Below are 15,298 nucleotides of genomic sequence, written 5' to 3' on the forward strand. Positions count from 1 at the left end.
AAGCACTTTTCTACCACCAAAGTATCCAATTTTGCATGTCCTTGAAATATACTCCATATTTAGGACGAAAATAGAAGTGATGTGTTGCTAAGAGACTAATATGACACGCAGGAGTCAACTTATAGTAAAGAAAAAGGGTCTGCGGCCACTCGCTAAAGAGCTTTAAAGCCTCTGAGCCTCTTTGCACTTGGACAGAGCAACAAAAACAAGTTTAAGAGACTGTATTTATTAAGTTTGTATTGTTTATAAGCTTGCAGCATACCAAAAAGCATTCATTCTATTGAAATTTATATATTTTTTATATTTTTCTACTATTCGTCTGAGCAAATCCCATGCGTAAAATCAGAAATAATCATAATAATAATTTTGTAGAGTAAATATTACACATAAAATGCATGGACATTACATATAATTTGCTCAAAAACACCTAAAAACACTGCAAATGCGTCTATAAAGTTCATAAATACAAAACGTTACAGCTGCAAACAGTCGATTTACTTCTTTTAAATTAATTTATTAATCACTTTACTTCTCGTTACTTATAAAAAACACACGTCTCTTTTGTGTTCCTCGCAGTAGAAGTTATGTTGAAGTTCCTCTGGGCTTCATTTATTTCTCTTATAACTCAGCCATAAAATAACACACTTTTTCATACTTATTTTTCAGTCTGACTTCGGACTAATGTACTGATACCAAATGTATTATTTTATTTTGGCTAGTAGGACGTATTTTAGTAAAAAAGTTTGCATTTTTGGACCTTAAAAGCCCCGCAACTCTTTATTTCCATCCCTGTCCTGTGTTTGTCAAGTCCAGAGGTGGAAATTAAGTTGATCTGAGTTATAAGAGAAACAAATTGGGGTTAATTTGGACTTCATCGTAACTTTTTTTTTTTTTTCCCAGACAGTTTTCACTTTACATTATATATATAACTTTTTTTTTTTTTTTTTTGATAGAAATCAGCAAAGTGGCCGAATTTTCATCCAATTTGATTAAGAAATGAGTTCGTTCTGCTGTGACCGAGCTGCTTCTGGGTCATAAATTACCCCAGGACAACACAAGGGTCAGATCTGGTTAAACGTGGCTGTTTTACTGTTAAATTTCGCCCTCTGTCATAGAAGTACATGTAAAAAAAAGCTGTTTAAACACACTTGCTGCATTTTTTATGAGTTTTTTTTTTACTGCAGCACAGCCGTGTTCGACATTACCCTAAAGGAGGTAAAGAACGAGTCATAAATCACGTTTCCTTAGGCCTGCTGCGCACACACTCGCCTTTAATTAAACCCGTGTGAACAGGTTACAAATCTAGAGTCGCTTTTCTTATCACAAATTCGCCGGCTAATTGCCCTGTCTGCTGCTCCCTTTGTAACAGAAATTGTGCAAACTACATCAGTAAGTGAGCTGGGAAATTAGAACGAATCACATCGACTTGTAATCTGGAGGTCAAGGGGCGCCGTTAAATATAACCCGCTAATGCGTCTGGAAAGAAATATTATTATCGTCAAGCAATAATTTATCATCGTAACCTCGTGCGCCGCTTTGTTCTGACTGAAAACGTATCACAGAAGGAACCGTGGATCTCTATTTGTCCCCGCTGATAGTGAAAACGCATTTGCACTTAAATGATCTCAGAAAAGAACGAAGATACAGGCGCTCGGTTTCAAACGCTGGTGATAAAGCCGCGTTAATAAATCTATTCTCTTAAAGGGGAGTTGCTAATGGAGCGGGGCGGCATTAGCTGAAAGAACAGAACAGAAAGAGCTTCGAATTATTATTGTCATCGGTCTGGGGAAGAGCTGAGAGGGGTTAAAAGAAGCGTAAAACAAAAAAAAGAAGAGCAAAGAAGAGCGAAAAACAAAACAAAACTGCAGTGTTTACCTCGGGTTTCCATGGTAACTTTTTGTGGTGCTGGTTGAGGAACTTTCGAAGGTGCGCGCTGCTCCTGCCGTCCGCCCCGCCTCGGATTGGCTCGTCGTCCTGGACAAAAACAGCAAAAGAAAATGAGTTTGTAATTAGATTTTGAAGCGACAGTGCGGTTTTTAATCAAACACGATAATTTGTCTTAATATATTTGGAGAATTGTCACGTTTTAATGTAGCGCGTTTGCACCTTCGAAGTGGTTTATATCAAGGAACGTCTCACACATTCACATTTATACACATTTATACACCAGACACGGAGCTACAATCGCACCGCCAACCCGTGGGTCACTGGATCTGACCGTTCAACCAATAATTTTAACCTCGAGAGCAGGATTCGAACTGCCAACCTTCAGATCAGTGAACAAAAAAAACGCTACCAACTGAGCTACTGCCGGTCTAACGCTGTCATGGAGGTAGACGCTAGAAATAATACTCACAACAAATCCAATTATCAACCTGTATATAATAAACCACGTGTCAAACTCAAGGCCCGTGGGCAAAATGTGGCCCGCCAGGTCATGTTATGTGGCCGCGACAAAGTAAATTTAAAGGTCTCAGTGTCTTAAAATATCAGTTTATCAGGAGATACGCAGTTACACAGACATTTTTTCATATCTACGCAAATCCATATGCAATATTTGTAACATGAGTAAGTAATAAATATAGAAAAAGTAGTGAGTTGCATTTATTTTACATTATATTTGGTTATATTTATCCTATAGTTACGTCTGGTCCTTTGAGAGCGACCATTTTGATGATGTGGCCCCCTGTGGAAATGAGTTTGACACCCCGTTATAAACCTAAAGGAGAACTGGATTTAAAATGACACTGAAACATTCATTACACGTTATTTCATCATAGCGGTGTTATGGTTTTCAATATAGACATTCTAGTTCAAGAGTCAACGACGTTTAACCCCCAAAGAGCCATTTGGACCCCAGTTTCCACGGAAAAAGAAAATACTGGGAGTCATAAGTACTTTCTGACATCGAAAATGAAGATAATACTGTATCCTGTTCTGTGGACCCGGACCCTCCCTTTCCTCGTCTGGCTGGATGTCCCGGTGCCTGGTGGTGCTGTGGTGGCTCCTGTCCTGCCGTGGACGGGCCCCTCTCTGTTCCTGAGTTGAGTGGCTCTGGTCCTACAGACTTAAATGGATGTGCATTAGTCCTGGACACATCTGGAGCTGTCCGTCCATAAGAGTGGATCTCTCCTTCACTGTGGTTCTCCTCAAGGTTTCCCTTTTTCCTACTTGGTTTTTTGAGTTTTTTCTTGCGATAAGGAGGGTTTAAGGACAGGGGCCGTTCTGCTCTGGGACACTTCTCCATTTGCTTGTTTTCTGTTGATTCATTTGTTCGTCTGTTTCTGTTTCATTGTTGATTTTCTAACTTTCTGTCGGTTAAATCATTTCTCACGTTCGGCCCAAAGAGGCGACTGCTGCTGTTGTGTTTTTGGACTTTGCATAAACATCTACAGTGTTCCAAACGAATTAAAAAGCTGAACTTAAATTATGCAAGTAGCAAACAAAAAACGCTTATAAATTTGTTTTCGTGTAGTGGAGCCTTGACCTGAATTAAAAAAAAAAACAAAAACACTATGTCACTAAACAATAAAAAACAAATATTTGCAAAAGATCTGCATAAACATTTATTTGAGCAGGTTAATGTGACTTCTGCTCCGGAAATTCTGCACAGCGTCTGCAAATCAGGGCTCGATAAATGCAATATTCTTCCACTAAAAAAAGAACCAACACAAATAAAATACTATAATTTAATAGTTATAATTTATTTTTCCAAGGCCACGCAGAGCCGCAGTTTAAGGATGAACCCCAACCCCTGGTCTACTTCAAGTTTGTTTAGTTTCAAGAGTTTTGTATTCAGCTTTGAGTTTTGTATTTCAGCCCCAGCGAGAAAAAAAGCACGATATAAACACGATCTTCTTCCTCTTCGATAACAAAGCAAAACCAAGTCAGCAGAGTGTGTCCTCTTCATCGAGAAACTGTCATGATCCACATGTTTCTGCTCCCTGTTTTGCCTCCTGTGCGCTCCTTCCCCTCCCTCACCTGCCTGAGTCTGGAGCTGGGTGGAGTTCCTGGCTCCTCCCGCGCGCACCTGAATCCCATCAGCGAAATCAACGCCACCTGCGAGATAAGAGGAGCCAGGACCAGACACTCGGCTAGGTATTTGTTGCTTGCTTTTTGATGCTTATTGGATTTTTGCTACTCCCAGATCCCTGCTCCCTGGACCGTCCCAGCTCCTTCGTCTCTTGCTCCGTTCCTGACCCCGCCTCCCCGCTCTGGTATTGTCTGCTCTTTGTCTTCACCTCTACGTCACGCTCTGGACCCTGCACCTCGCTCCCTGCTCTGATTCCTGCTCCCTGGACCGTCCCAGCTCCTTCGTTTCTTGCTCCATTCCTGGTCCTGCCTCCCCCCTCCGGTATTGGTCACTCCCTGTCCTCGTCCCTGGACCCTGCTCCTTGTCTGTTCTTCCATCATTTGCCTGTTGTTTCACTGACTGTAAATAAAAACTGTAAACTTTCTCCGAGTTCTGCACTCTTTGGTCCCGCCCGCTCGAACATCACGACAAAAACAGATCCGGACATCTCATCTCCACCTTCGACGCCTTGAAAAACCACCATTTTACCTCCATCGTGTCCTCGTGTGGCGTCTGAAACACCGCACCCTCCCCGCTCTTTATCGCTGCGGCGCCGCACCTGCTAACAGCTACGTTAACGTCAGTGCTAAGAGGTGACAGGTAGGACGCATCATCACCGCGGCGCTAACGGCAGATAAAAAGAACGGCAGGTCCCAGAGGAGTAAAGGAGTTACGGAGCTGTTAAAACGAGTGGCAAAGTATTCCCAATTTAGCAGCGGTGTCAAAACCAGGCGTACCTCCGCGGAGATTTGGAGCGCCCTGAAACGAGGGCTTGTTTTTTTTTTTTTGTCGAGAAGGTGCCACTGTTTGCCTAAGAATAAGGGAACGCGCGCAAGCCTTTGATTACTTTTAACTTTCAAGGGGAACGAAGTGAAGGAGGGTTAGAGAAAGTAATGATGAGGAAGCGTGACAACGAGTAGAGGAAAGAGATGCGACAAAACCGCAACGTCACGTCAAAACTATTTCAGAAACTGCAAAATGGTTCCAAATTTGTGTCGTTGTGTTTTGTAGGAATGGAGAGATGTTTGACGCAGGACGAATATTTTCTACTAAAACTTTACGTCGATTTGTGTTTTTTCGCGTCGCTCCTTCAGATACGATTTAGTTTGTCTCATTTTTGTGTCTTTTTTATATTATTCAGTATTTTCTTCTTCCAATTGCATTAAGTTTAAATTATGATAAATGAGGGTGAGGGGAGTTAAGTGTCTTGCCCAAGGACACAATGACAGTGTTCATCTGTGGGAGCTGGAATCGCACCGTCGACCTGTGGATCAATGGGCAAATACTCTACCAACTGAGCCACCGTCGCCCTCTATTATAAATCAGATGTGACGTCCTGACAGTTACTCTTTCAGTTACTCGTCAGAAGTTTTGCCAAATACTCAAGTAAGAGTGAAAAAGTAGTTTCTTGGACCACTACTTTGCACTTATATAATTTTATTTTGAAGTAACATTAGTCTCTCCATTGCTCTTACTTTAATCATAGTTTTCCCAAATACTTTTTCACTCTGACATTAATTTCTTGGACTACTACTTTGTACTTAACTTGGGTAATATTATTTTGAAATAATGTTACTCTTTGTTATTCTTACTTGAGTAGTAGTTTTGCCAAATACTTTTTCACTCTTACTTAAATAATTTCTTAGGCCACTACTTTATATTTCTACTTGTGTAATATTATTTTGAAATAACAGTTACTCTTACTTGAGTAGTAGTTTTTCCAAATACTTTTTCACTGTTACCTCATTTCTTGGACTATTACTTTGTACTTCTAGTTGAGTAACATTATTTTGAAGTAACATTACTCTTTCAGTTACTTGAGTAGTAGTTTTGCCAATTTTTTTTCACTCTTACATAATAAATTTCTTGGACCACTACTTTGTACTTCTACTCGAGTAAACCCATTCTGAAGTAACATTCCTCTTACTTAAGTAAAAGTTTTGTCCATCCTACCCACCTCTTCCATCGCAGTAATAAAAAGTGAAAAAGTACGCAGTGTGTGGGCATAAACTTGATACATAGACACTTAAAGTACATTTTAACTTGTGAGTAAACTGGATTTGCAGTGCTCTTCTGAGTGTGACAAAAGTTTTATAGACGTGCAGTTAATGACTTTAATGTGAGGGGGGGGTTAATGTGGACGTGGGCAGACCACAAAAATAAGTATAAGCGATACTTGACTGTGTAGAGCGTCAGTGCGGCGCAGACTCAGTGCGGCGCAGACTCAGCTCGACGCAGCTTAACCTCCTAAGACCCGGTGTCCTCATCTGTGGACAACACATTTTGGGCTGTTTGGGCCACAGAGCAAATTTTTAACAGCAACAAGAACATGTTTAATTTTGAATATTTCTAAGAGTTAAGAATATTTATTTTTTCTTTTCTTTTCTTTTATTTATTTATTTATTTAGGGTATTTTATTGTATTTTAATTAATGTATTTATTACTATTTATTTATTTTATTTTTTCTCATTTTGTTTTTTACACAAAATGTATGTGTTCAAGCTCTTAATAGTTTTTGCAAATAAAGTCCTGCAGGAGCTCGGGTCTCAGGAGGTTAAAGTCTGATAATAACACGAGGGTCATTCAATAATTAAGGTGGATTTTTCGGTATAAGGACTTTTAATACAGTTAGAAGCTTACTTTTTTGTTTGTTTGTTTGTTTGACTTGTTTTTCACATGGATTTAATTTCTTTTGCAGATTAAAGTTTTGGCGATTAACAAAGATGGCCGACCAAGAAGGACTTCATCCTCCTCACTGCTCCGTCCTTCTTTAAACAGTTTAGCCACTTGTAGACATTTTTTTTACTGAAACATGTGGCACCAGACACAGTGACATTCTCCTATGAATTTCAACGGGTTTGCACCTTCACCAACTAAAAACTTGATAACTGACCGCTTTTTTTTATTCCAGACTCATGGTTCATTTTTAAAAGGCATGGTTGTGATTTAGTCATGTTTTAGTCATGTTTTAGTTCTGGTTCAGTCCTGGTTCAGTCCTGGTTTAGTCCTGGTTTAGCCCTGGTTTAGTCCTGTTATAGTCCTAGTTTAGTCCTGTTATAGTCCTAGTTTAGTCGTGTTTTAGTCATGTTTTAGTCATGTTTTAGTCATGTTTTAGTCATGTTTTAGTCCTCATTTAGTCCTGGTTCACTCCTGCTTTAGTCCTGTTTTAGTCCTCGTTTAGTCCTGGTTTAGTCCTGTTTTAGTCCTGGTTTAGTCCTAGTTTAGTCCTAGTTTAGTCCTAGTTTAGTTGTGGTTTAGTCCTGTTTTAGTCGTGTTTTAGTCGTGTTTTAGTCGTGTTTTAGTCGTGTTTTAGTCGTGTTTTAGTCGTGTTTTAGTCGTGTTTTAGTCGTGTTTTAGTCCTGTTTTAGTCCTGTTGAAGTTCTGGTTCAGTCCTGTTTTAGTCCTGCTTTAGTCCTAGTTTAGTCCTGGTTCACTCCTGCTTTAGTCCTGGTTTAGTCCTGTTTTAGTCCTGGTTTAGTCCTGGTTTAGTCCTGGTTCACTCCTGGTTTAGTCCTGGTTTAGTCCTGGTTTAGTCCTGCTTTAGTCCTGGTTTAGTCCTCAAAGTGTGAGACGTTCCATGCGGCTCTAACTTGTCTGAGCTGCACTAAACCAGACGAGGACAGTGACGATACAAACAGTAACATTTCCATTTTAAAGACGCCCCTGACCTCACACCAGCGTCTCAAATCTTAGACTGAAGCGGATTACACTGAACCTTATGTTTGTGAGTGACATTATTATTTCATTTTCAGACTTATTCAACTGCAAATACAACTGTACATTAAAGTTCTTAGCACATGTGGCATCCTCAAAGTGTCATTATAATCCACCTGCAGACTTTGGAAACTGGCTTTTTTTGTAATAAGTCCAGAGGTGAGCCGTGTTTAATGATGCACAATATGATTTAAACGACTTTCATCAACGTTACATCATCAGAACACGAACCAAACTTGAACGTAAGAGTTTGAGCTCGAGCAACAACATCCTGGGTCGTCTATAAATATCATCATCATCATCATTTTCCATGTCCGCAGTGACGATACGCACAAGATATTTCATTTTAGTGACCCTCAAAACAACATTAGACAGTCAAAAATCAGGAAATCTCACGTGCTGAAATGATCCAAATGATTCTAGTGAAGGTTTATAGAGTTTAAAAACACAGCGGAGCACTTCCTGTATCACCTCATGACATCACAAGGTGGACCAGAGTGTTTTGAGTGAGAGACGAACTCAGGATTTGTGCGTTAAACGTGTAAATGAAACAAAACACAACTCCAGGTCTGTTTGTGACGAGGAAACTTGAAGTACTTCATCCATTTCCGCCGCTTATTTCTCAGTTTTGTTTACGTTCTTTTTCGAAGTTGTAAGCACTTTCCAGTTTTCCGAGAGTTGGAAAAAGTTGACGTCCGATAAACCGATCCTGAATCCCATAATGAGATTGAATTAAAGATTTAACAACAAAGCCGAGCCGCGACAACGGTGAATTCTAATTAATGTTTGTGCGACGCTTATGTACTTGTGATTCAAGCGAAAGAGTCTGAAAATGAGCAAATACTCGGTACTTCAGTCACGCTCTGATCCACCTTGTGATGTCATGAAGTGTAATAAGGGCTTTTTTATGTTTGTGGGAGGAAGTTTGATTAGGAATACTTATACAAACCTGTTATTAAAGTGGAAAAAGTCTGAAAAAAGTTATATTCGAAAAGGAAAATGACATATTTCTGCACAATACTGGAATTAAAGGTTTCCTCAGAGCAACTACAACGCAATTATTGTCAACACAAAAAAGTCTAAAATGGAGAGGACGGATACCATTTTTGTTGTAATGTTCAAAAGGAAAATAATCTGAAACTTCAGCTGTAGAAATAAATAACATTTGTATTCAAACGGAAAATTTGTACTGTATTTTCTGAACTATAAGTCGCTCTGGAGTATAAGTCGCAACAGCCAAAAAATGCAAAATACTGAAGAAAAAACATATACAAGTCGCATTTTTGGGGACATTTATCCTACAAAATCCGAGACCAAGAACAGACATTTTATCTTTAAATCAAGTTATAATAAAAAGAATAAAATGTGGAACAACAGGCTGAATATCAGTACATCACGCTAACGTAACACATTTATATTTATTCAGCTCCATGAAGCACAGACAGAACTGAACACGTGTCTGGTTTGTTCACGTAAGATATTAACAGTTAATCAGATAAATAAAGAATAAAAACAAGCAACAAGTTTACTCTGGATCTCACTGCAACTCAATAAATCCATTGAATTCATCAGACGTAGCAGAATATGATTTTCTTTTAGGGGCGTTTTTGTTCAGTGTTTCTCAAATGTCTTTTAAATCACCGTAATGTTGAAATGTTAAATGTTCAGTGGTTCAGGAGGAGGAGACACTGGTACATAAGCCGCAAGTCGCATCTGAGTATAAGTCGCAATCCTGGACAAACTAAGAAAAAAGTGACACTTAAAGTCCAGAAAATACAGTATCCATTTTGTTTATTTCGTTAAAGGTTGTATATCAGGTAAAATTGACTCTTGTGAGTTTTAATCCATGTTATATTGATGTTTCCTCCTCAAAAACAGACCTGGAGTTGTGTTTTGTTTCATTCACACATGTTTATTAGTCTAAAAATTACTACTACAAGAATCATATTTTCAAATATATATTCGTAAAGGTCTAAACTACAGGTTTTTTGGGGGGTTTTTTTATGCAGAAGATATGATATTTTGTTGTTTTTGGAAGAAATTATGCCATGCTAATGCTAATGCTAATTGCGTCTTGCACAAATTTGACTCTTGTGAAGCTTTAAATCATGTTCTAATGTTGTTTCCTCCTCAAAAAAAGACCTGGAGTTGTGTTTTGTTTCATTCACACATATTTGAGTAACACTTTAATTATCTGTCTACATTTCTTAAACTCAAAACGCTCTGTTCCACCTAGTGATGTCATGAAGTGGTAGTTTTCAAGTTAGCAGCTACGTTTACCTTTAGTTCAGTAAAAATGGGCAACTCCAGAAGCTGAAATGATCCAAATGATTCTAGAAATTAAGGTGTGTGGAGTTTAAAAACACAGTGGAGCACTTCCTGTATCACCACATGATGACATCACGAGGTGGAACAGAGAGTTTTCAGTTAGCGAAGAACTAAATACGCAGGTTTAAACACGTGTGAATGAAACAAAACGCCACTCCAGGTCTGTTTATAACCCAGATCAGAACATAGAACTCACATTTCTGGCACATTTAAAACCTCGAGTGTTGAGATTTGATCCATTCGCCGTGACATCGATTTCATCCTCTCACGTGAGAACATTAAAACGTGACCTTCTGCTTGAAACGCACGCCAAAACGGTAAAAAAACCCCAACAACAAACGTACTAACGAGGCTGTCTATTCATCATATGCAAATCGCAACAGCATTTAGTCCTCGTTGACCTCCACTCAAACAGAATGATGAATAGCTGCGTGTGTGGCGACTACGGAAACACCGCGTTGGAGAAACTAGAAGAAGAAGAGAGTAACCATTAATTAGACCTAAACGAACCTATTTGGCGCGTAAACAGGCAGTAAATCTCCGAAGAACTGACCGATTAGCTGTCCGTTAACGCACCACACGCCTAAACCCTGTCCATCCATCTGCGACACGAGCTTCCTCACTTCCTGACCGCCGTGTTCCTCTGGAGGTTCTTCCGACGCTCTTCTGCTCTTCGTGTTCTCGCCGTTTGAATCGATGACCTCAGCTCGGGGGGGAAACAGCTGGAGACGGTGTCCTGGAATACCAATGAGCTTAATTAATCTTCCTTATTAAGCGCAAACAAGCAAACGTCTGCAGGGAGGATGCGCGGGTGGAGCACGGAGACCTCTTCAACCAGCGCCCCCCCACAATTAGAACATCTCCCCCAAGTCCGGAGCAGATACAGCCAGCGACCTGTTACGTAAACGCGAGCAACCGCCATGTTTATGTGTGTAATTTAATACGTTGAGGAGCGTGAAGGTGGACGGTAAGGACTTGGACTGTAACGTTTCCTGTTTGAGCAGCTTCCGTAAAAAAATATTTGAATAGATGAACAGGAAGTTTAAACGAAGATTTTAATTATGTTCTAATGCAGGGACGTCAAACTCATTTTCACCGAGGGCCACGTCAGCAAAATGGCCGCCATCGAGGGCCAGATGTGACTGTACGGCAGGATAAATGTCACTAAATGTAAACAAATGTCATGTAAAATAAATGTAATTACTTTTTTAACTTGTTAAATAACGTTTTTTGTGATAAACTGACATTTTTAAAAGTGTGTATCTGGTCAGAACCTTCAGCTCTGCTTCAAATTTGGCCTTTTACAGACTTTTAATTATTGGACAGTTTGTTGTTTTTCTCGCAGACTCACTTTTTCACACTTAGCTCCGTGTTTAGGGTCAAAATGTCGACGTAGATTGTACCGACTCCGCCTCATAACACAAAAAACACACAGGTTTTTCTCCTTAAAGCACAAACTTATCTTCACCTTCACTTTTCTTCCTCCCAACTTCCTTCCTCGCCGACAATTTTCCTCTTCATGAACATTTTGTGATGATTATTTGCAAATATTTCTCAGTTCCACTTGCTGGGAAAAATTGTATTTACAGATTTTAAAAGGTCCATATTACGCTATTTTCTGGTCTATGTTATAATATTTCCTCATGTTTAACACACAAATCCTGCATATTTACGCTTTAGTTTTTCTCTCAAACTGAAAACGCTCTGTTCCACCTTGTGATGTCATCATGTGGTGATACAGGAAGTGCTCCGCTGTGTTTTTAAACTCCGTACACCTTCATTTCTAGAATCATTTGGATAATTTCAGCTCTGGAATTGTTAATCTTGACTGAACTAAGGGTAAAAGGAGCTGTTAACTTGAAAACTACCACTTTATGACATCACAAGGTGGAACAGAGCGTTTTGAGCTTTGGAGATGTAGATAAACATGTGTGAATGAAACAAAACGCAACTCCAGGTCTGTTTTTGAGGCGGTAACAACATTATAACACGACTTAAAGCTTCACAAGAGTCAATTTTGTGTAATTTAGGTCAAAAAAGACACGTTAAAGACAGAAAATCCTCTATTTCAGACCCAGAAAAACATAAATCTGTACATGTTTAAACCGTGATCACTGACCAGCGCAGCCAAAACCTCCACAGAGATGTTTGATATCACGTTTAGTTTTCAGAAAGTCCTTTGGTGCAGCGGCGTTTGCGTGAAGCGACTGCCAAAAAAGCCCTTTCTCTGACGGCCCAAACAAACGTGGGCTCGCTGGCGTTCGGAGAGGAGCCACAAACCTCTGTGAAGTATTAGACTGTCTCCAGCGACGGGACGGACGCTTAATACATGGATTTTTCTGTTCTCAGCTCTCGAGATACCCGCATTGATATAGAAATTCTCTGCCAACGCTCGGGAGACAGGGAAAAGGGAAGAAAAGGGAAGAAACGGGAAGAAACGGCTCGTCTCACGCAGATAAAGAGCAGTGGACTTATACAGACACGACATATAATGAAATCGTCATGTTTATATCTAAATAACGTCTTTTTATTGAGTCAGTACAAGTCTCAAGCGTAGAAAATATAAGTATACACATTCTGAGGCGCAAATCGATGCAATACTGCTCAGTTTTAACGGAATCTGTCACGTTTACCCTTTGTTTGGTCATGTGATTAATTTAAAATGTTAATAATAGTAAGTAATATAGAGTTTAAGCGCTGATATTATACTATTTTCTGTGTTATAATGTTGTTTTCTCGTCACAAACAGACCTGGAGTTGTGTTTTGCTGCATTCTCACATGTTTAAAACGCAAATCCTGCAAATACAAGGGGGAAAATGGTGTGTTCCACCTAGTGATGTCATCGTGTGGTAATACAGGAAGTGCGGCACTGCGTCTTTAAACTCCGTACACCTTCATTTCTAGAATCATTTGGATAATTTCAGCTCTGGAATTGCTAATCTTGGCTGAACTAAAGGTAAAAAGGAGCTGTTAACTTGAAAACTACCACTTCGTGACATCACAAGGTGGAACGGAGTGTTTTGAGCACAACTCCAGGTGTGTTTTCAAGGTGCGTTCTAACATTTACACGTCGGTTTGATGTCCTCATGTCCTTGGGCCATTTGAAACAAGTGTATGAATAAAATTTATTATTATTATTATTAGTAGTAGTAGTAGTAATCATAGTGGGAGTAGTAGTAGAAGTAGTGGTAGTAGCGGTGGTAGTGATAGCAGTAGCAGTAGTAGAAGTGTTGTAGTAGTAGTAGTGGTAGTAGAAGTAACAGTGGTAGTGGGAGTAGTAGAATTAGTGGTAGTAGTGGTGGTAGTATTGGTAGTAGTAATAGCAATAGTAGTAGTAGCAGTGGTAGTAGTGGTAGTAGTAGTAGCTGTAGTGGTAGTAGTAGTAGTGGTGATGGTGGTAGTAGCAATAGTAGTAGTGGTTGTAGTAGTAGTAGCAGGAGTAGCAGTAGTAGTAGTAGCAGTGGTAGTGATAGCAGTAGCTGTAGTAGTAGTAGTAGTGGTAGTAGAAGTAACAATGGTAGTGGGAGTAGTAGAATTTGTGGTAGTAGTGGTGGTAGTATTGCTAGTAGTAATAGCAATAGTAGTAGTAGTAACAGTGGTAGTAGTGGTAGTAGTAGTAGTAGTAGTAGTGGGAGTAGCGGTGGTAGTGATAGCAGTAGCAGTAGTAGAAGTGTTGTAGTAGTAGTAGTGGTAGTAGAAGTAACAGTGGTAGTGGGAGTAGTAGAATTAGTGGTAGCAATGGTGGTAGTATTGGTAGTAGTAATAGCAATAGTAGTAGTAGTAGCAGTAGCTGTAGTGGTAGGAGTAGTAGTGGTGATGGTGGTAGTAGTAGTAGTAGTAGTAGCAGCAGGAGTAGCAGGAGTAGTAGTAGTGGTAGTAGTAGCAGGAGTAGTAGTAGTAGTAGCAGTAGTAGTGGTAGTAGTAGTAGCAGTAGCTGTAGTGGTAGGAGTAGTAGTGGTGGTGATGGTGGTAGTAGCAATAGTAGTAGTAGTGGTGGTGGTTGTAGTAGTAGTAGCAGTAGTAGTAGCAGTAGTAGTGGTTGTAGTAACAGTAGTTTATCTTTATCTCACAAACCCACAGAATCGACCTCAGACTCGTCATTTGAACCATGTGACCTCAGACAGGACGGGTCAAAGGTCGAGTCAGAGCAGATTTATACATAAAATGTGAACAAACCGCTGGAGTTCCACAGACGTTTACTCCTGAAATCAGAACTGGACCCCGTCCCGTCTGAGCAGAGGTCGTTTTTACTGCAGTTTGGGGCAGGACAGAGAGCGTCCATCACAGAGGGTCGACGGCGGAGTAACACGAATCTGTCCCGTCTGAGCCGCCACGAAGTAAAACCTGAGACCCGACTGTGGACCTGCTACACTCTGCTTTATAAACTCAACAAAACACACAGTGAGCTTTGTTTTATTTACTTATTTTTCGACACAGAACTTGAATAAAAGTATTTCTGTCTGAGTAACCGAACCATTTTTGCGCTGAAGTAACTCGAAGTGACGATTATATTTAAACCAAGCGACAATTAATTAGTTTGTATCTACAACGAGTCATACATGTTATTTATTCAACCTTCTACAGCTCAACTCTTAAAAATAATCTTAAAATAACTACAAATATCCCACTACAGCAAAGAAAAAGTATCCACAATAAGTACTCAGCTTTATTTTTTTACACAATACCACAATATAATGAGGGACAACTGTATTTTTATTTCTCAAATCTTTGGTTTCATTCTATAATACTGCACTTATTTTTTTAAATCTACGAAGGTTTGAACTTTGAGAGAGTTTAAATGTGAGAAAATGTTAACGTCTGTGTGAGAAAAGTGTATAAAGTGTGTGGTGAGGGGTTTTACAGACAAAAACATAGAGAATAATGGTAAAAAATATAAAGCTGATACTTATTGCAAGTACTTTTTTTGTAGTTGTGGGATATTTTTTTGTGATTTTAAGAGTTGAGCTGTAGAAGGTTGAATAAATAACTTGTATGACTCGTTTTAGATACAAACTAATTAATTGTCGCTTGGTTTAAATGTAATCGTCAGGAGTGATGGGTTCAGTTACTCAGACCAAAAAGGTTTTATTCAAGTTCTGTGTCCAAAAAAATAAGTAAATGAAACAAACTTCAATGCGGAACACGATGGTCTACAGTCCAACAGCCAATCAGGACGCAGAACA

General features: G+C 39.5%; 1 protein-coding gene across 1 annotated transcript in view; it reads right to left on the reverse strand.

The window, feature by feature from the left end:
- Positions 1 to 15,298, reverse strand: part of b4galnt4a (beta-1,4-N-acetyl-galactosaminyl transferase 4a) — a 258,847-nt gene that overhangs the window by 132,734 nt on the left and 110,815 nt on the right. The window contains exon 3 of the mRNA XM_033967912.2: positions 1,876 to 1,974. Within this exon, the coding sequence (XP_033823803.1) occupies positions 1,876 to 1,974 (99 nt within the window). The remainder of the gene's footprint in view (positions 1 to 1,875; positions 1,975 to 15,298) is intronic.

The sequence above is a fragment of the Periophthalmus magnuspinnatus genome, chromosome 6, assembly GCF_009829125.3.
Source record: "Periophthalmus magnuspinnatus isolate fPerMag1 chromosome 6, fPerMag1.2.pri, whole genome shotgun sequence".
Taxonomy (NCBI): domain Eukaryota; kingdom Metazoa; phylum Chordata; class Actinopteri; order Gobiiformes; family Gobiidae; genus Periophthalmus; species Periophthalmus magnuspinnatus.